This window comes from Musa acuminata, chromosome BXJ1-7 (genome assembly GCF_036884655.1).
Source record: "Musa acuminata AAA Group cultivar baxijiao chromosome BXJ1-7, Cavendish_Baxijiao_AAA, whole genome shotgun sequence".
NCBI lineage: Eukaryota > Viridiplantae > Streptophyta > Magnoliopsida > Zingiberales > Musaceae > Musa > Musa acuminata.
In genome coordinates, this window is record NC_088333.1 from 8,811,511 (window position 1) to 8,831,100 (window position 19,590).

The 19,590-nt window shown below is 43.4% G+C and overlaps 2 protein-coding genes and 1 pseudogene across 4 annotated transcripts; all 3 read left to right on the forward strand.

The window, feature by feature from the left end:
- The first annotated feature begins 79 nt into the window (after window positions 1–79).
- Window positions 80–9,101, forward strand: LOC135678655 (uncharacterized). 3 transcript variants are annotated; one of them, XM_065191716.1, is made up of 8 exons: window positions 80–230; window positions 320–492; window positions 721–806; window positions 6,680–6,826; window positions 6,914–7,022; window positions 8,060–8,183; window positions 8,335–8,608; window positions 8,724–8,949. In XM_065191716.1, exons 2-8 carry the CDS (start codon window positions 369–371, stop codon window positions 8,823–8,825), a joined length of 966 nt encoding a protein of 321 aa, XP_065047788.1. In that variant the 5' UTR covers window positions 80–230; window positions 320–368; the 3' UTR covers window positions 8,826–8,949. The 3 variants fall into 3 exon arrangements, with proteins under 3 accessions (XP_065047788.1, XP_065047787.1, XP_065047786.1); XM_065191715.1 differs by adding an exon at window positions 8,966–9,101 and having other exon boundaries at window positions 133–492; window positions 8,724–8,842; XM_065191714.1 differs by having other exon boundaries at window positions 133–492.
- A 1-nt stretch (window position 9,102) lies between these two features.
- On the forward strand, window positions 9,103–9,667 carry LOC135678656 (small ribosomal subunit protein uS9-like; annotated as a pseudogene).
- Window positions 9,668–14,369: 4,702 nt separating this feature from the next.
- Window positions 14,370–16,832, forward strand: LOC135679909 (aminotransferase ALD1 homolog). Its single transcript, XM_065193892.1, has 9 exons — window positions 14,370–14,404; window positions 14,486–14,541; window positions 14,639–14,706; window positions 14,789–14,905; window positions 15,352–15,414; window positions 15,488–15,643; window positions 15,730–16,050; window positions 16,115–16,321; window positions 16,397–16,832. The coding sequence occupies exons 1-9, from the start codon at window positions 14,388–14,390 to the stop codon at window positions 16,688–16,690; spliced, it is 1,299 nt and encodes a 432-aa protein (XP_065049964.1). The 5' UTR covers window positions 14,370–14,387; the 3' UTR covers window positions 16,691–16,832.
- Window positions 16,833–19,590: the final 2,758 nt, after the last annotated feature.

A 19,590-nucleotide genomic window follows, 5' to 3' on the forward strand; every position in this document is an offset into this window, starting at 1 on the left:
AAGCTTGTGCTGTGCATTAAACCTTTTCCCGCATTTGAAGGCGTCGTGGGCAGTGGGGAAATATATATAAATAGACAAAGTCGTGTAGTAGACAATTTCTACGCGAAATATATATAAATAGAGAGGGAGAATATAGAATCGCCACTAACTCCCGGTCTTCGCCAATCTGCTCGCTCTCTCCCTGTGGGGAAGGAGGTCAAGAAGAGAAGCGAACGAGAGAGATTTCCTTGGTTTGGTTCCGTTGGGCTTCGTCGATCCATGGATTCTTTCTGTCATCCTCATCTGCCTCTTGCTCCTTGATTCCATCTCATGATCACAGTTTCTGTCTCTACCTCTACACAAGAACGGTGGAGATTCCAGCCATTCCCATGACGGATCCCGCGTGCTCTTCCCCGCTCATCGCGCCAGTCCCTGTCCCCGATCCCAACGAGATCGACCTGGAAGCCGGCTCTAGCGAGCAATTCCAGTGCCGGATCTGCCTTGAAAGCGATGGTCCTCCTTCTTTTCCCTCTTGTTTCCAGTTTTTTCCGCTCAATCCAGCTCGACTCTTGGTTCTTCCTCGCGGAACTTGGGGAGAGATTCCGATCCTTGATCTATTGAAAGAGTAGGGGGCCAGAAGAGTCGGAATCTTGGATTGTTGTCTGGCGTTGTGTCATTTTGTTGCAGTTTCTTTAGCTGATTGCAATTTTGGGTTTTCTTTATTGGTTTTTTGACTTGCAGGAATGGATTTCATAGCGCCTTGCAAGTGCAAGGGGACTTCCAAGTACGTCCACCGTGAATGCTTGGACCACTGGCGGGCTGTGAAGGTGAGCGCTCAGTATTCGCTTGTGCGTGCCTTTTGGTTAAGGTTTCGGCTTAAATGCGCCCTTGAAATATATTTGGAGCATCCTTGCTGTGAATTGTCGTGTAAGAATATAACAATACTCATCATATGATTTGTTGAGTTTTAGTGTTCTAGATGCAAGTATCAACTGTGATTATTGCGGCCATAGGGGTATAGCTGCACCAATCTGATTTTTATGTGAAGGGACTTTTAATAGAAAAGTAAGATTTAGTGTTCAAGATGGACAAAGATGACCTATCCCAACAGCTCAAACTTTTAGATGCATTGTAATGGAACAGATTAGGGCAAGGTTGAGATTAGAATAGCGGAGGAATCTAAGGAACATGGTTCATCTTACTGGTCTGTATCGGTATACCGAACTATAACGAACTTAGCTGGTTTTACCCAAGTCGTGCGATACCCTTATGTGTCCATCTGCAAATGTCAACCTCCCCGAAACCTCCTATGGTCCATTAGGACATATAAAAGAGAAAACGGGTTAGAGAAAGCGTCTCATTTGGGATCCACAAGCAATCATTTCAGTAAACACTTCATAACCAATATAAATTATAAACAAACTTTACAAGCTTTGAACGGTCGCACAACAAAGGATCCAAAATGGTCAACTATAGACCGAAAGAAAATCGGGCTGCTAAGCCTACTGTCAGCCCTTTACATGTTGTGCAAAGCATGAACAAACCAAAAGAGATAGACATACATAAGCATTACGTCGAACACCCCATTTACAATTTTGTCCGTGACAGAACGATTGTTGGTATGGTACATATCGAGCTGTACTGATATACCGACATATGATACAGTAGGATGTACCAATAGTACAGTATATACTTTTTGTACCAATCCTTTATTGGATTGGTATGTATTGTCCGTACCGGACTGACACGAACTTAGCTGGATTTGCCTAAGTCGTGCGGCACCCTTGCGTGTCCGTCCACAAAGGTCAGCCTCCCCGAAGCCTCCCATTGTCCCTTAGGACCAACAAAAGAGAGAACGGGTTAGAGAGAATGCCTCAATCGGGATCCACAAGCAAACATCTCCGAAAAACACTTCATAGACAATGCAAATTACAAACAGACTTTACAAGCTCTGAACAGTAGCACAACAAAGGGTAAAATGGTCCATTACATACCGAAAAGCTCTCGCATGTGTCCACATGACACAACCTTTATTTACAAGCCTAAAGAGGCCACCAACCCAACTAAAGTGGGACTATTAAGCCTTCGGCCGCCCCTTTACATTCTGTACAAGGCATGAACATGCCAAAAGACACGGACATACATAAGCATTACATCAAACACCTTGTTTCGAAGTTTGTCCGTGACATTCTCCCCCACTTATCCCTTCGACGTCCTCGTCGAAGCCTTTGTGAACAATGCAACTCTTCGCCTTTGCTGAGTCTTCAATCTTCTGCTCCAGCTGCAATGTGCCTCCTGGCTCCCAGCTGCTCTCCGCTGCTGTTTTTGAGTAGTCGACCTTTTGATCCGCCATGCTGCTTCAACTCGCCAATGACTCTGACTCTGGTGTGGGGTTGGCTGAGTTGTGTTGATCCTCGTTGATTCCTGCGGATCCACCAAATGAAGGAAAAGACCATCCTTACTGCGCCAGTCTCTCAAAATTTCCACATGCTGCTTGAACTGGGTGAATGCTTGTTGGAGCTTTAACGAGCATCGCCTCGTAAACTTCTGAAGTTTTGGGTCCTTCCTCCACAAAATCTGCTCATTGACTCTTCTTTCAGTTAGTTGTCACATCCAAGTAGGTTCGCATCACTTCCGCTTTCGATTGGCATCTCGTTGGGAAATGAAGCGGACAATCTACTCTCAGTAGCACTGATCACCGTTCGTGAGGATTTGACAACTATTGTCTTCCATTATCCTCGAAGGGTCTTTGAACTTGTGCAGAGCTCCTCTGCTGGATAAATAAAAGAACTGGGGTACTCGGTTTTGCCCATTCTCTTAAGAGTTGAGAAGGCAAAGGTTACTTGACTTCGCCCGCCTCCTCGAGGTTGTACTTCATGCATCGAGCTGGTTACTGGCCTTCGCCTGCTCTTTGCTCACACTTCTGAAGTACTTGAAGTGTTTGCACTCCTTGCGTTGAGTTAGCTACTGTGATTCACCTTCTCAATGCCATTGAACTTCTGGAATGCAGGAAGTTTTCACCCCAACTTGGAGTAATTCTCTGATAGATGAGGTCGCCTCTGGGATTGTACCGTCTTCTCCATCAACCCTGCCGCCTACTCCACTGAGTAGCAAAGGTACAGCACCGCGTACTGCCTGCTTCGTTCCTTGGTCGTGCACTCTTGCATGACCCGAAGTCCTTCACTTACGGCTATCTTGATGAGAAACTTGTTGACACCGGTCTTACGAAGTTTCTTGGCCTCTGCCCTTCAGCCTTGTCTCGGTACTTGGAGATTGCCTCTGCATGCTCCACCTCCTCGGCCCCTTTCACGACCAAGTGCTCTCCCTCCGTGAGAGCAAGGGATCAATGACTTTCACGGAAGTCCCGCCTCTGCGGTACCATGGCGCTGCTATGCCCATGGCCCTACTATCCGTCTCCTCGCATCTGTATCCCTTTTCTTCACGATCAGTAGATATATCTCCGTAGCACTCCTCTGAGTCCACCTCCATTCTGACTGATGCTTGATTTTGGGTAGCTAAGTCCCTCTGGACTCGTCGTCGCTTCCTCGCCCCTTTCGACCTCCTGCTTCAACACCTCTGTGTTCTCCAAGCAGTCTGTTTGGTCGATGGAAAGACAGACTGCAACTCCCATGCATGGCCTCTGCCATCACATTGTAGGGTTTGCACCGATTCTGTTCTCCTTAGCTTCCTTGGTAGCAACGTTCGCTTACTCGACTTTGTCCCCTGACTTGTCGGGCTCCCTTAAGCGAATATGAGCTCTGGAGCAGTCCAACTCTCCAACTGCTTCGATCATACCTCTGCATGATCAAGTTCCTCCCATGGAACTCACTGGTACTTGCATTCGAACTTTTCCCTTAGTGAAACCCAGCCCCCATATGCTGATGACCAAGGCTTTCATCTGAAGCAAAATTCGATGCACGCACGGAAGACCCGCCTCTGCGGTACCATGGCCTTCACTCCTTGAATCCATAGCCCTTCTTGCCGTCGTGTTGTTCACCGAAGTGGAGCTCCCAGTAGCTCCCGATCATACCTCCATATGATCTAGTCCCTCCCGGGACTATGTCGTGTGTGTCGTATTGCCACGAAATGTTCCACCACGATCCGCTGCACCATGTCGCCTCCTGGTGACATCTCCATTGCATTCTGATCCTTGTGGAATAAACTCGAATTGTGAACCCTCCATGTGTGGCCTCTGCCAATACATCGCAGGGTCTCCTCCACCTTCGATTTTGTTCGCTCCTTTGGCAATCGACCTTCATCCACCCACTCTTGGGTTACACCTAGATGAAGCACCGCTCTAGGACAGTCCGTCGCCTAGTAGCTCCCGAAGTCCACCGACTTCACTGTAATTTGTGCACCATTGTCTGGATCCTGGGCCTTTGCCCCTACCAGCACAATCTCCGCTGCGCACCGCTTCCTTCATAGCAACTCGAATGGCAACACTGTGGCATATTCTTCAAGAGTACTCGCCTCTGCGTCCTCTTGCCCCGTGCTAAGGCCTTCTGAACCCAACTTCGCCTCCGCAAATTGAGTCGCCTTAGTTCTTCCATCAAATGCTTCTCCGAGATAAGGTGCATGTGCCCCGAAGCTCCCTTCGTCTTTGGCACCATGCAAGATGAGTCCGCTCCCTCAGAATGAAGGACCCATGGAACAACATGATCCTACTATTGCCTCTGCAAGAGTTCATGTCCTTGACCTCTGTCTAAGGAAAGCACTGTGTCTCTGCTCCACGTTCCAACTTCTATGCTGGCTCCCTTCATGCGGCTTGGGTACTTCGCCAAGTTATGCCCAAGTTTCTCCGCTCCTCGTTTTTGCATTGAGTCGATGGTGGCCCTCGTGCCCACCATTCCACGGGTCAGCCCTCCCTTGAGTCCGATCTCCACATCGACTCCAAGTGTGCCTTCATTTAAGTTGCTTTAGGTCGCTCCCCCACTTGATCTCGCAATGCATCCACCAATGCATTCTCTCGACGAGATCATACGACAACTCCTCGCCGCTTGCTCAGTCCACCGAGCTTCGTGGAGTTGTTGTTTGTTGAGGTACTCCTCCTCAACATGTGAGGTCCATCTCACATGATTCTCCCTCTGGAGAGCCGGGACTTATCCCTCCTGGATAACTATCCCGTTGGAGCAATATCTCTCTTCGTTTCGGAGACCACCATCCCCTTGGACTACTCCGATCTGCTGAACAAACTGTGCACTGTTCTGCCTCCTGCAAACGCACTTGCTAGATTGCGACTCCATGTTAATACAGCCCCCGCTGCTCCCCTCAAGGCCTAGCAACATGCTGAACTCGTTGCACACTTTAGCCACCGACGGACGTATCCTTCACATGCCGAAGAGAAAGTTTCAATGCTCCCTGGCGCCGAGTTTCGGTCGCCTTGGGATGGCCACGAACATTCCGTCGTCCGCATACAAGCCCATGCATGAGTACCAAATTCTTCGAGTTAGCAATTCCTCTCACCTCTGTGAGCTTTGCATTTTTTGGTCGTTGAGCAACTCATTCCACCTTGCATGGTCTCGTTCTTGCCAAGCGCCTCGCTTGCCTAGAGCACCATCAAGTATAGTTGTCAACGTTGAGCCGTAGCTCAAACTCAGCCATCCCAACCTTTGTGCGCTCCAAATTCTTCCAAGCTTGCTTGTTCTCGTGGTGCCTCTTGCGCGAAGGGTTGGTCATTCCTTTGAATGCCAATCTCAGATGCCCGCTCCTCTGAGCGACTCTTTTCCCTACATCTCCATGCCTGTTTTCCCTCAAACGGTCGCGCGTGTGCTGACTGCCCTCAACGCAGCCCCGCTAGGTCCCCCACGTTTGCATGTCAAGTGTTTCTATGAGTGCTTGTCCCGCTCTGATACCATATGACACGAACTTAGCTGGATTTGCCTAAGTCGTGCGGCACCCTTGCGTGTCCGTCCGCAAAGGTCAGCCTCCCCGAAGCCTCCCATTGTCCCTTAGGACCAACAAAAGAGAGAACGGGTGAGAGAGAACGCCTCAATCAGGATCCACAAGCAAACATCTCCGAAAAACACTTCATAGACAATGCAAATTACAAACGGACTTTACAAGCTCTGAATAGTGGCACAACAAAGGGTAAAATGGTCCATTACAGACCGAAAAGCTCTCGCATGTGTCCACATGACACAACCTTTATTTACAAGCCTAAAGAGGCCACCAACCCAACTAAAGTGGGATTATTAAGCCTTCGGCCGCCCCTTTACATTCTGTACAAGGCATGAACATGCCAAAAGACACGGACATACATAAGCATTACATCAAACATCTTGTTTCGAAGTTTGTCCGTGACAGGACGGTATGCTACAGTATTCTGAACCTTGCTAAGGAATCACCTGCTGAATATTTCTGTTGTGCAGAACTGACTAAGACTGTATTGAGGTGCACATTCCTATCAATGGAATTAATTGGAGTTTGCTAGTGTCATAATCTAAAACTGCATGTGGAAGTTCATGTCAGTTCAGCAAATGATTTAAATTTAGATAACTGATCTATCTGCCAGGTTTTCCAATATAAGTAGATAGATTCTGATATCAAAGGTTTATCATATGCTTTTAGAAAATTCTGTACCTGAATGTCATCATTGTTGTCTCTTGTCATTTTTGTTATTATTCTCTTTTATGTTTAATATATATGTGAAATTATCTTCATTTCTGACAGCTGACTTTTGCCACATTTTTGTTTTCATCAGGAAGGTTTTGCATTTTCTCATTGCACAACCTGCAAGGCTCCTTACTATTTGACGGTGCACGGTCCTGCAGACAGGAAATGGAGAATTTTGAAGTTCCGATTCTTTGTTACCAGGGATATACTGTTTATTTTTGCAGCTGTTCAACTTGTGAGCTTAAGTTTTATCATTGCATTTCTTGACAATTTAATGCCTTTTGTCTTGCACCTATTCTTATGATGTCTGCATTTGAAACAGATAATTTCTTCGTTGGCATATCTGGTCTATTTGGTTGATCGCTCTCAGAACTATTGGTTGCGAATGGCTTGCGGTTTTGACAGTGAAATAAGTTTCTACTATATATGTGGTATGCTTCTAAACCATTAGAGCACTTGATGACAATTTTTTTTCTGTGATCAGTTATAAAGGTGTTTTCTCCTGCCTTTTGTCCATGTTATGCAACACTATTATTAACATTAAGATGGTGTTAATTTTCAATAAAAAAAGACTAGCTTATTTGTTAAAGAGGAATCAGGGAAAACCACACACAGGTATTTTCTTGTGATAAATAACAATTATGAGCAACCATAATATCTGAATCTATTTTTGCTTTTTTTTACCTTGGAAAACAGATTTTCTACTTCAAAAATAAAAACTGTGTTCTTGAGTTAGCCGTCTTATAATGACCAAAGGCATCATTTTTCTCTTATTAAATGATCAGGGTGTGACTTTTCTCTAATTACAATTATTGTTTTATATTCAATAATTGCCACTTTAAGAACAGTTGGCCGGTGCTAGAGGTCAATAAGACTTACAAACAAGGTCCTGCCTGTAGTTACAAACCAAGTGTTGATGGAAAGGGTGTCAAAGTAAGTTCACATGTTATACTTGAGTCCCCAAAACAATCCTGGTTGATGAAATCCCATGTCTTAACACAAAGTAAGAACTCCATATTGTTTGTCGTCTGCCTTCTTCTTAACATGCTCTAATTTGGTACTGCGACAAGAATAATGATCAGTGTGAAAACTTTTTTGTGATGCAATCCATTTAAAACTGATGGAAAGTGAAACAGTCAATCTCCACATTCTCAAGTTGTGAAATTCTTATGAACGTCCAAGTTTCTATCGGTACTACCGAGGTATTTAGGAGCAAGTCTTTAAGCTGCATAATTCTTTGCTTCTCTTCATCCAAGACTGAAGGTTCCATAATCATCCTTCATGAACCTGCTTAAGACTTCAAATGCCATGAGACTTTTCTGTGCAGCACATGCTTAAATCTCTTTGTCTACTATCCGGAATATGATGAACTGGCAAATTAGACTGTCTCCCAGATCAATGTTCGTATTGTTTATAACATCGTACTTGGGCCATTTCATTTCCTCATTAAGCTTGTTTGCAATTGCAGGGGCGCTATTATTTTTTGCTCTTCTTGGGTTATCTGGGTGCTTTATAACTTGTTACGATCAACAGTTGCACAATGATTTGGCTCAGCCGTGCCGAGAATTTTGTCTTTGTTGCTGTCGACCAGGGTTAGTACCATATCCAGTTATACCTTCTATATTCTTCATTTTGGTGTTGTAATATTACATGTGTGCTTTCACGTATATCTTCGCCTTTCCCCTGTTTGGATCTCTGTAAATTTCAAGTCTAATGTGATACTTTTTTGGGGGGTTCTTTCAGACCGCGTGCAGACTGTGATCTCCCCGGTACCCTCTGCATCTGGGCGGACTGTACCACTTGCTTTGATAATTGTGGAAGCACAGGCGGGGAATGCGGGTGCTTAGGAGGAGAGACTGGCGAAGCGGGTCTACCATTGATGCTTATTGTTGGACTACTTGTTCTTGGGCTCTTCACCGTCGTCGGCATATTTTACAGCGTGATCGTGGCAACCATGGTCGGGCAAAGGATTTGGCAGCGTCACTATCATATACTCGTTAAACGGATGCTAACAGAAGTGAGTCCTGTTTTCTTCTCTTCTCTTGGCATAAGCAATTCCTTATCTTCTGTTTATTGATATGAAACTGTTACTGTTTGAATCCTTTCTCATGTTATTTTACTACATTCTAAAGGAGTATGTAGTGGAGGACGTGGACAGCGAGGGCACAGATTGGTGCCCGCCACCCCTTCCCGCGGACCATGTTCGACAGCTAAAGGCACTCGGACTCCTGTAATATAATAACCTTTCAAGGCAATGACCAGTTGTGCTTAATTTGATTCGTGTGGGATTCGTTTAATTTGATGTATTTTCGCTCTATCCACCCTTTAGAGGTATTAATCTTTAGTATTATTCATTAATTCTATTTGACACTAGGCTTCACGGCCCGGTCCAACCGTAGATCGAGTTCAACTCGACCCGAACCCAACCGCTGGCCATCGCACATATAACGTGGCCATCTCCCCCAACCCTTTTTCGCGAGGGTTTTGTGGTCACCCTCTCGGCCGCGGGAGATGGCGGCGGCGGCGGTGGAGTCGGTCCAGTGCTTTGGTCGGAAGATGACGGCGGTGGCGGTAGCGCACTGCAAGCGCGGTTGCGGCCTCATCAAGGTGAACGGCGTCCCCATCGAGCTGGTGAAGCCGGAGATCCTCCGCCTCAAGGTCTTCGAGCCCATCCTCCACCTCGGCCGGCAGCGATTCATGGGCGTCGACCTCCGCATCTAAGGCCCTTGTTCCCTTCCACCAGAAGTACGTCGACGAGCAGTCCAAGAAGGAGATCGAGGACATCCTCGTCCGCTACGATCGCACCCTCCTGGTTGCCGACCCACGACGTTGCGAGCCCAAGAAGTTCGGAGGCCGTGGCGCCCGTGCCCGCTTCCAGAAGTCGTACCGTTAATATCTGCCATGGAATGGGTTCGCATTCAATCACCATCGAGTTTGGGTCTTTATCTTTTGGTCCAATGTTTCTGAGGCTTGTTTGCTCTTTTCTTTAGAGATGGATGTTCGATTATACAACTTTTGCTATGATTCTGCTCTTTGTTTCTTATTATATTGATATTGTGAACTAGATGTTGCTTTATTCCCTCGAGCCTTCTTCGTTGTCTGCCCTAATTTGCAGTCTTAATAATGCTCTATGAAATGCAGTTTCTTTTAATGTTTGTTGTATCTAATGCACAAATCTACACCAAAACAAGGCAACACCATTGCAATTTAGTGTTCCTTGAGACTGTCAAATTTGCCTTCAGCGGCATTTCTTTCGTATTTCACGTTAAGAATGGGTAGCCATTTGGTCTATGTGATGATTATGTTTTCCTATATGTTAATTGTCCCTACTCATTTAGAAGGGCCTCCGTTAGCTGAAATGTTTCTTATAGCCTTGAGTGACAGATTCTTTTATTTGGTTAGAATAAGTTAAATGTGTCTTATGGCCTTGACAAAAAGAGCTGTGGATGCTTTTATTTGGTTATAATAAGTTATGAGAGTAACATTCTATTATGTGGTCATAATCTTTGTAAAGAAAGTGGAGAAGACTGGGAAGAACCAACTTCTCTACAAACTCTCTTTTCTTTCTCTCTGCAATTGAACAGATTTGGAGAGAAATGATGAATTTTATGCTATGATTCTAATAAGATGGGGAAAGCGGTCTTGTCTTCTTTTCTCTTCTCTCGTTGCCTGCCTTTGTTTGTATCCTCTCTTTTCTGTATTTCTCTTATCTTCTGTCCTTTAGTTATTATTGTTTTCAGCAATGGAAATTGAAATGTCTATTCTATGTCACCTAGATTCTCCAATGCCTATCAATGATCTGGCTTATTTAGCAAAGACAGGTTGGAAAAGTTGTGCATGCGGGCAGGGATCTTGGTCTCTGAATTGTTCTTTACACGGTTGACTGTGATTCTACGGAAGGGTTGCAACAGTTGCAGACTGATCAAGTATTTCTCTTTGTAGTTGGCTTGTGCTGTTCATGTTAATTGGTATCGTTACTATTGCTGCAGTAAATCATCAAAATCCTTTGGTGCTTATGCCATGTATTCCCTTGAGTGTTTTTTGCTTCAAAGCTTTTGCTTTAGTGACTACACACCTTTTGTTCATTCTCATATGGACAGCTCGATTTCATTGCTAGTAATTCTGAATACAGGTTTGGAACAACAATTGAGGTTGTTACTTCTTCAAGTTATAATAATGTTTTCTCTTTTACACATTAGTGGTCCCTTCTTCTGCACATGAGAGCTTGTAGCCTGCAGCACATAAATAATTTAACATAGACATTCATTGGAGTTATCATTTGGTTGAGGTTAGTGTAGGATTGTTTTGCTAACTTGGTTTGACGATAACCTTCTGGAAATGGACCCACCAACTAGTCAAACTTTGGAAGCCGTTACGTGTGCAAAACTGGAACATATATAGTTGTGTCCATCAAGGGTATTGGAGTGATGGCCTGTGTAACCTGAAATTTTTTTTTCTGCTGCTGATTTGCAAGAGCTAACATGCCTTGTCCACTTCACACCTTGTTGATGCCACTAGCAAACTTGTACGCATTGCATTGCTAGGAGAAATACTACAATTCGATTTTTTTGGAGCTAGAGGCTTACTTGCAGATTTGCTAACTTCTGCAGTTGTCATTATCAGGATTTCCTTATTAAAAATTCAGTAATTTGGAGAACTTTGCTTGTCTCTATTAGGTATAGCCAGAATATTGTTAGATGGTGGAGGTATTTGATTGTTCTACTTGTACTTTTTCTTTTGGCTCTAGTTTTTCTTTTTTTTTTGTTTGCCTGATGGTGGCATGAAGGATAATATGACACCAGTGCAAGTTTGAATTTACAACAATGGTATTTTTAATTCACATCATCTGCATAGAATGTGCAAGTCCATCCTTAGACGATCTCATATACGGCGGTGGCAGATCGTGTCCGCTTCAGTTAGTTTCCTTGTTTCTTAATATTATTTTCTTCAAGAATATGTTTTGGGTTATGCATTTCTCTTTCAGATATATCTCCTGTTTATTGTAGTGTATTTTTTTTTACTACAAACTAAGTCTTGCAAAAAGAAATATATATCATCATTCCGTGCATATCTTTCTGGGAGGGTTGTAATGTGTGGAAATGCCATTCCTACCGTCTATGTTTCTGAAATAGGTGCTGACTTCCCAGAAATCTTCTGGAGAAGAGTTATTGTCTATGGTTGCCAATACCAATGGTATTTGATTAACTATTGCTATGTAGTATTCTGTTGATAATGCTAGATTAATAGATTGGGTTCTTCAAGTCTGGGAATTTGGATTTTAATTGTTTGCAACAGTGGTGGATGAATTAGCTGTTAACATTTGTCTTGCCAATTGCAATTGACTTCAACGCTCTTATGATTTTAAATCCATCAAAGATGGTGTGCTTTGACTTTGAGAATGAATACTGAATTGTATGGTCTGCACAATTGTTTTTTAGTGTGCATTATTGTCAATGATCCCTACATTTCTTAATTCTTGAGAAATGTTGTTTTATATGTTTATTAGGTTTCTTTTCTGTCTCTTTAATGTTGCCCGGTAATATTTGTTATGATAGGCTATATATATATATATATATCTTGTAATGTTATGTTACACGATTGTTTAGATTCTGATGCAAGACTTAAAACTGTTTGTGTCACCTCTTTGTTCTTCCTCCTCGTCATCAACTGAGATTTCTTGTGAGAATTATTTCTTTAGACCTATCAATTCCACGAAATCGGATTAGCCTACTCTTAATCTTCCCTGGCTGTCCTTAATAATGTTAGTCAACAAAAGGGTTTGCTGACATGAAACCAAATCAACGTACTTTCCATCGGAATGCCAGGTTTTCTTGGACCAACCTACTCCATCCCATGCATGCAGACAATCCACGGGCTTCTCCGTCAATAAGTCAACGTTTAATGAAGTAAGCTCTATTAGTAATCAATTAGAAGCTGTGCTCTCGTACCTTCCAAGGGACGACGACTCACCCAAGATGATGCAGCACCAGTTCCTTGATTCCTCGTCGAAGTCAAGCCTTTCGGTCAAAGCACGTGCCGCAGCTGGGGATTCTGTGAGACCCCGTGGGTGAAGAGGGTCATGGATAACGAACGTAGCTTCCTGTGGTCTGTCTTCCCACCCAATACCACATGCATCCAAGTAGGTTTCTAAACTCAAACACACTCAGAACTTAGCAGAGAAAATTCACCATCGGTTTGGAGAGGGAGGAGAGGTTTCTTCGATTATATTACATGTGTCTGATGGTGTGGATTTCGTTTTCTACAGTTGCCGAGTCCATCGGGCATCAACCAACGGGAATTTTCAATGAAGCAGCAAACAGAGAGACCCAGAAATTTTAAGTTGACTTGGGTGACTGCAAGTCTAGCGAAAGTCTTCCAGAAATGAGTCCCGCAATAGCTGGTTGGTGGTGGCATTGATACGATTATGGATAGGTTGGTGTGTTAGGTCGGATAAGGATCGCAGTGCATGCACCGATCCGCCGCCCCCCCGGTGGGTGTTTGGTTCCATCAGCAGGCCCCTCCAAGGACGGAGGCACAAGTCTGCAATGGTGCTTGAGAAGTCAAAACATGAGCTTCCAAAAACCTCTCCGTCGTCTCCCACAGCAACTCATTGTTTTGTCCAAGTTGCCGGTGATGGCCTGCCGAAGCCATGCATGGATGGTGTGCGACATGATCCGTGCTTATGTGCCATAGTTTATCATCGACCCTTGTAATTGCAGAGAATGATCATGGAAACGATCATTCTTTTCGCTTGCAACTGCTTGAAGAGGGTTTTTCCCCGCAATTTGGATCGCGGATAATTCAAGTATACTTTGTTGAACTTGATAGGAAGGAAGAAGGGATAGAGTTATTAAATAAAGAAAGAATAGGATAAGGTTAAATCTTAAGTGTTTCTCTCAAAATTCTTTACGATTTTAGAAATTCTACATGTTTCATGACCTTACGGGGTTTATATAGTCCACAAAGATATATTACATTAATTATATTCCAAATGAATCATTCTCTTTCAAGAAATCCATTCAAGAATCAATAGTCAATTTGGTTTCTTCTTCCACAGACATTTAATCTACTTTTTCTTTTGATGCAATGAATCTCTCCCTTTTCGATGAAATTACTTGAACAAGTTTAAATTCCAACGTACTTCGAGAGATCAACAATCAAACACAAACCAGGGAGAAAAAAGCCGAGGAAGATGGTGACCCGAAAAAGACATGGAAATGTGCTTATCTACAATTCCTTCTTCTTCTGCTCGCTAAGATTCCTCTTTTTATTGCGACTGTTTGTTCTTCTTTCCTCGCGGTAAACTCTTCCAGGAAATTTCATGGGTAGACAAACAATTGACATTGATGAACAAATGGAAATTGATGGGCTACAATTTGAATTCCATTTCGCCACTCGAAGAACATGGTCGGAACATCGCTGGAAATTTGGTGGAACTGCGAGAAAGCTAGTGGCAGTTCCATCCTCACATCACCATCCCTCACATGCATCCTTCCACCGTTGACAAGAAGAACGAGCATGAAGGACAAGCTTGTTTCGGACCGGCGCTTTGATCTCTTACTACGTGTTTGATCGCTAGAACTAACGACCAGAAGAAAGTTCTCTCTGGCCCACTCTGATGGCTGTCGACAGCTCCATTTGAATCCATTAGTCTTCGCCGGACTTGACCACCATCACCGCCACGACATGGCATTGTCGCCACCTGAGCCTGGCTTTGTTGTTCCTCTATATATACCTTACGATGATAGCTCACAAGAGATATCAAAGCTTCTTGTTCCTCTATATATACGTACACGATGATGATTGCATCGAAGTAAGTGTTTGCAGAAAGTGTAGCCTTAGAGTTTCTTGCGTTTGTTTGTGCACCGTCATCGTCTTCTCTTGTGGTCTTTAGGCCAATTCATCTGAGAGGCGGCCCTTCGTGCAGCATGATGAGTCAGATCAAGATGGGTAATTAGACTATGTTGCTGTCTACTTGTTTGTTCATCAACGTATAGACACTCTTGCTTGAGATGCTATGCAGTTTATTTCATGCTGGCATGTGTAGTCTCCCAATTGAAGCTCTCTCGCAATGCAAACATGGAAAAGCTCCGAAATGGATATCTGTTTCCCGAGGTAGGCTTCGTTTCATGTTACCCTCTCTCTCTCTCTCTCTCTCTCTCTCTCTCTCTCTCTCTCAAGCTTTACTGTGGAACAGATTGGCATGAGGCAACAGGAGCACTTGGAGAAGTATCCAGATGCCAAGATCATTAGCTTGGGGATTGGTGATACCACTGAGCCTATACCAAACATTATAACATCCGCAATGGCTGAGGTGTTGTTTTATTTCCTAAGAATTATAGTAAATATTTAAATCATATATCGATATATCAGACTTACTTACCAAAAATTAAGGATTTGATATATCGATTGATATGTTTTGATACTAATATAATTGATAAGAACCTTCTGGTTCGAATTTTGTCTTCGTCACTTATCATTTAAAAAAAAAAAGTTTATAATATTTTCATATGACATCAAAATTTGACTATTATTGGCATTTAATAGTAATCTCCTAAGCCTAATGCAAAGTTGACCTCACGAGTCACACTAACTTATAGGGTTTGAAACCTGATCAGAAAACTCTTTTCAGAAAAGGACAAAATATGTTTGACTTTCGTCGATGGTTATCCGGAAAATGTCAACGGTTTTTCTCCGTAGCTTCTCATCCACAACTTAGAATTCCATCAACAGATGCACTTGGTTGTGTGTTTCGTGCAGTACTCGCATGCACTCTCCACTCGGGAAGGCTATCGAGGTTACGGCGCAGAGCAAGGAAACAAGGTATCATCCTCCGTTGCTTGCCTCGTGATGTCGAGTCGGGGAAGACACGCTCCTAAATTTCTTGATCTATCAGACACTGCGCAAGACGATTGCTGCAACGATATACGGAGACATGGGCATAGAAGACACCGAGGTCTTCATCTCGGACGGTGCACAATGTGACATCTCTCGCGTGCAGCTGTTGCTCGGATCCGACGTGACGATTGCCGTGCAAGACCCGACCTTTCCGGTGATGTGTTTGATGCCAGAAGATACTTGCGATCGAATCCGATGACTCTGTTGGAATGATGAGATCGAATGTTGTTGGATGAACAGGCGTACGTTGATTCAGGCATCATAATGGGCCAAACCGGAGACTACGTCGCCGGCAGCAGCAAGTACGGGGGAATCGAGTACATGAAATGTGGACCGGAGAACCTATTCTTCCCGGACTTCTCCCGCATTCCGAGGACGGACGTCATCTTCTTCTGCTCGCCGAACAACCCGACAGGTCATGCTGCATCCAGGGAGCAACTAGTGCAGCTGGTTGAGACTGCACATAGGAATGGATCTCTCATCGTCTACGATTCTGCGTACGCTGCATACATATCGGATGACAGCCCCAGATCGATCTACGAGATCCCCGGAGCTAAAGAGGTAGCCCTGTTTGATCATGCATAGACTTGCAATCCCCTTTGCTTGAGCAACACCGCTCTTTCAGGTCGCCATAGAGATCTCCTCCTTCTCCAAGTCCGCGGGGTTCACCGGCGTCCGCCTCGGGTGGACCGTCGTCCCCCATGAGCTCTCGTACTCCGACGGGTTCCCCGTCCATAAGGACTTCGATCGCATCATCTGCACCTGCTTCAATGGTGCGTCCAGCATCGCCCAGATCGGTGGACTCGCGTGTTTGTCCGAAGAAGGTCGCAAGGTCAGCAACCGTACACGCTCAGATGATCCAAACATTTCATGACATTAATCTCCTCGTACTAACGCAAAGCCGCAGGCTATGAGCAAGGTGATCGACGTGTACAAGCAGAACGCAAGAACACTGGCGGAGACGTTTGGCTCGATGGGTCTCGAGGCGTACGGCGGCAGCAACTCACCCTACGTGTGGGTGCGCTTCCCGGGTCGCCGGTCATGGGATGTGTTCACCGAGATCCTGGAGAAGACGCACGTCATCACTGTACCGGGATGTGGGTTTGGGCCGGGAGGCGAAGGCTTCATCAGAGTGAGCTCGTTCAACAGCGAGGAATGCGTTCGAGAGGCATGTCAAAGACTGACAAGGCTTCTCGGCTGAGATGTGCTCCTCCATATTCTTTGACTGGCACTCGAATCATCTTCTGGTGTTTTGCCGGGAACATCTGCCATCGACTGTTTCTGTAGTTGTCCGAGGACATCCGAATCCGAGCATGAAAGATTAATATTGGGCTATCCATTTACAGCTGATGTGCAAATCGATCAAACAACATACATATATGCACACACACACAAACACATGAAGATCCAAAATCTGAGTCGTATATAGGATGATGCACTGATGATTTGAGGCTAGAAATCCATCAATAACCCACTCTAAATGTGGCAATCAATTGAGGGGCCACGAAGGTTATCAAGATCAGAAGAGGGCGTAGCATCCCCACCACTTCCACCACAATCATTCTCCATCGACTCCCTTTGCGGATGCAGGGGAGATCAATCAAAGCAATCCAAAACCCTTATCCACAAAAGGCCACACAACCACTGTTGCAGCTTCTTCTGCAGTGGCGGTCGTGCACGAAGGTGACAGGAGAAGGACAGAAACCCATCTCCGTCGACCACACAAGTCTGCGTACACCCCTCGCTGCTTTCATCGTCAAGCCAAACGATTCCGTGCACAGAGTGGAAACTTATTGAAGATATAATCGATCTATCAGCAAAGAATCGAGACACTCGATGTCATACATAATAAAGCACACTATGAGTACTTATACTGATGATTAAGGCGTAGTATCTATTATGTAATGTTTGAATGAAAACAAATTAGAAAGGGACGCAATCTAATATTTGTTCTTCATTTGGCTTTCAATGAATTGCGTGTGAAAAAGGGAGGAAAAGATATCATGTAATTAATGATGGATATCCTTTGGGGCCCTATAAACATTAGCCAGACCAAACTATCCTTTCTTTGACTCGGGAAAAGGTGGAGACTAAGAAGATTAAGATGGTTTTTCTAACCAAAAAAAGAAATATATGATTCAAATATATATAATAATAACAAATATTGGAGATCTTGAGTGATGATATTACATCCCACCTTGAAAAAAATATCATATATTTGATATTTTTATTGCCATTATGTTTTTATCTAATAGAAAAGCAAATATCGAAGAAAAAAATGCTCCATTTGTATCCTAATAGGTAAGATTTGTGGAAAATAGAGCATATAAAATATCATGGAGTTGATGATAAGCATTGGAAGGGGCATAGATGACATTGTTGACTTCACGAGGGGACATATGCCACCCACCGGTCAGCTTTAAACTTGAAGCCATTCCATGGCTCGCCCACAGATATTTGTGTGATGGATCTGTCCGTGGAGCTCAAAAAGGCACTCGGAACAGTGTGGCTTCACCCACAATCACGGCGTGTATGGCCTACCCGAGCCAAATAATTGCTCGCGGCAGAAACAGCCATCACCACCTCCTCCTACAAATACCACCGCATCCAGGGCTTCCCCTCCCACCGCCGAGCGCGAGAACTCCTCCCTTCACGGTCCCCATTTGTCTCCACACCATGCTGTCCATGGGAGCAAGCTACGGGCATCTCCATATCCAGCAAGAGCAGTACAGGCAAAAGATGAGGAGAAAGGAAGAGGAGAAGAAGGCCAAGGAAGAGCAGCAGACGAAGAAGAAGGGTGGGTGCAAGGCGAAAGTCCATCCTAACGGCTCATCGGAAAGCCAAGCCAAGGCATCGCTGGGTGAGGTGTGTAATCCTTGAAGGGGGTGGTCGTTGATGTAGCCATGGAGTTGAGATGTTGTGTGCAGTGTTGTAGGTGTCTTAGGGTTTCTTAGTATCCTATTTCCTGCTCGGTCATCGATTATCTCTTGTGTTTCTATCATGTGAGACAAAAAAAATCTATCAAAAGATTGAGAACAATCTAATGAATTACTAAAAAACATATATTTATTGAATTAATTCAAGGATGGCATGGTGGGCCCAATTCCTCAAATCATTTCCTTTTGAACCCGTCCGCCGGCATCCCACATGGGAGAAGGTGCCGTGGGACCCGCGGGACAGGTTCGGTCCCACACTCGCGTCCCGATTCACTACCGCCACGTGGATTCTCTATTCCTTTAAATTAAAATAATTTCTAAAAAATACTCATATTTTTGAATATTTTCTAATCAATATTTATCATTTTACTTTTAAAAAAATCTCTAATTAAAAATATCTAAATTATCCTTTTAAATTTTTTATGTATGTTTTTAGCTATAGTATTTTAATTACCATAACAAAAATACTATGAAACCAATTTGAAAACACTATAGATGTCTTAACTTCAATCAAATTAACTATGTCTAAAAATATTATAATATTATAATAAATTAGAGCAATGATAATTAAAAAGATTTGATATAATATTACTTATGGTATTTATTTTACAATACATTAATAGAATACTATGAATATTATTTAAAAATAATATAAATAAGCCAAATAAAAAATACTACAATAGTTAAAATAATAAAAAATATAAAAAAAAATTAAATTAGAAAAAATTTAAAAATAAAAAAATATCTTTTAAATATGGATATTTTATAAAAAATATCCAAAAAATTAAAATACTTATTTTCTTTCCCAATAAATAAAATTAAGATAAAAATAAAAAAATAGAAATAAGGGCTGATTTTAATAAAAAATACGAAAAATTATCAATTAGTGCAGACTATATCAGATTGACAGCCAAAGACGTAGTCTGATTGGCTCTCTTCTTAGCCACAACAGTATCAGCGATATCATGACAAGGATTCATCGAATCTAATGGAAAAGATAATTCACAGGTGGAATTTCGGGTAAATTTTAATAAAAGAGATAAATAAACACGATATTTCTCATGTGATTTGTTGGACACACGTCGCCTCATCAACCACTCCTCCACAAGAAACAAAATCTAGTCTAATAGTATATATATTTTCTTTGGCTCATCGAAAGCACACA

Excerpts from the sequence above, each read along its gene's own strand:
- LOC135678655 (XM_065191716.1), top strand. The coding sequence starts at position 369 with ATGACGGATCCCGCGTGCTCTTCCCCGCTCATCGCGCCAGTCCCTGTC. Across the intron at positions 6,827-6,913 it reads TTTTTGCAGCTGTTCAACTT|ATAATTTCTTCGTTGGCATA; the intron begins GTGAGCTTAAGT and ends CATTTGAAACAG. Across the intron at positions 8,609-8,723 it reads TTAAACGGATGCTAACAGAA|GAGTATGTAGTGGAGGACGT; the intron begins GTGAGTCCTGTT and ends TACATTCTAAAG.
- LOC135679909 (XM_065193892.1), top strand. Across the intron at positions 15,644-15,729 it reads TGCAAGACCCGACCTTTCCG|GCGTACGTTGATTCAGGCAT; the intron begins GTGATGTGTTTG and ends TTGGATGAACAG. Across the intron at positions 16,051-16,114 it reads AGATCCCCGGAGCTAAAGAG|GTCGCCATAGAGATCTCCTC; the intron begins GTAGCCCTGTTT and ends CCGCTCTTTCAG.